This window comes from Eimeria mitis, genomic scaffold (genome assembly GCF_000499745.2).
Source record: "Eimeria mitis Houghton genomic scaffold, Emh_scaff3974, whole genome shotgun sequence".
NCBI lineage: Eukaryota > Apicomplexa > Conoidasida > Eucoccidiorida > Eimeriidae > Eimeria > Eimeria mitis.
The window spans coordinates 3,827-4,570 of NW_013572310.1; the positions used below are offsets into that span (position 1 = coordinate 3,827).

A 744-nucleotide genomic window follows, 5' to 3' on the forward strand; every position below is an offset into this window, starting at 1 on the left:
CTTTTTCTTTTGCTTCTTCTCTCGCTTTCTTCTTTCTTACTTAGCGTGCTCTCCCCTCTCTTTATTTATTTCTGTTTGTCTTGTCTTTGTCTTCATCTCTGCAGTGTTGTGTTGTGTTTTTTTTGTCTCCGTTTCTACTTCTTCCTCTAACTCTGGCGTTGTCTGCATGCTTTAGTTGTTATCTTTATTGTTTTTTTGTTGCTTCTAGTTTAATTGTTTTGTTTTATTTTTCTTTATCAACAACAAGAACAACAAAACTAAAAACAAAAAACAAAAGGAGTACAGATATAAAGAATTGGTATATAGTAATTGTGACTATCTTTTTTGTATGAATCCAGTTGTTATTTCTGCATCAAAATATTTTTTTTAATTTTTTTTTTATTTTTTTTTTTGCAGGGATAGATAGTTTCGGGTGTCTCCGTTTGTTGTCTCGTCTGCTGTCTCCTCTCCTGCCCCCTTCTTCTGTGACTGAGCCTTTTGATCCCTTTTGCTTCGAGCGTACAGCAGCATTTGTTTCTTTGTTTCCTCTTGTAGATGAAAAACAAGTATTTAAAGGCAAGAGAAATAACAACAATACACAACAAACACAAATGTATACACTACATGCTCCTCTTTATGCTGCTGCTCTTACTATTGCTGCTCTCTGTTTAGTGCTGTTGTTGTTTCTGCTGCTGCTGCTGCTGCTGCTGCTGCTATTTCTCCTGTGGTAAGCTGCTGCTGCTGCTGCTGCTGCTGCTGCTGCTG

General features: G+C 37.0%; 1 protein-coding gene across 1 annotated transcript in view; it reads left to right on the forward strand.

Annotated features, from left to right (window-relative positions):
* EMH_0071250 (uncharacterized protein) overlaps positions 1 to 44 on the forward strand; it is a gene marked incomplete at both ends in the record, with an annotated part of 1,571 nt that extends 1,527 nt beyond the window's left edge. Inside the window, one exon of the mRNA XM_013499079.1 lies at positions 1 to 44. Within this exon, the coding sequence (XP_013354533.1) occupies positions 1 to 44 (44 nt within the window).
* Between the last annotated feature and the right edge of the window lie 700 nt (positions 45 to 744).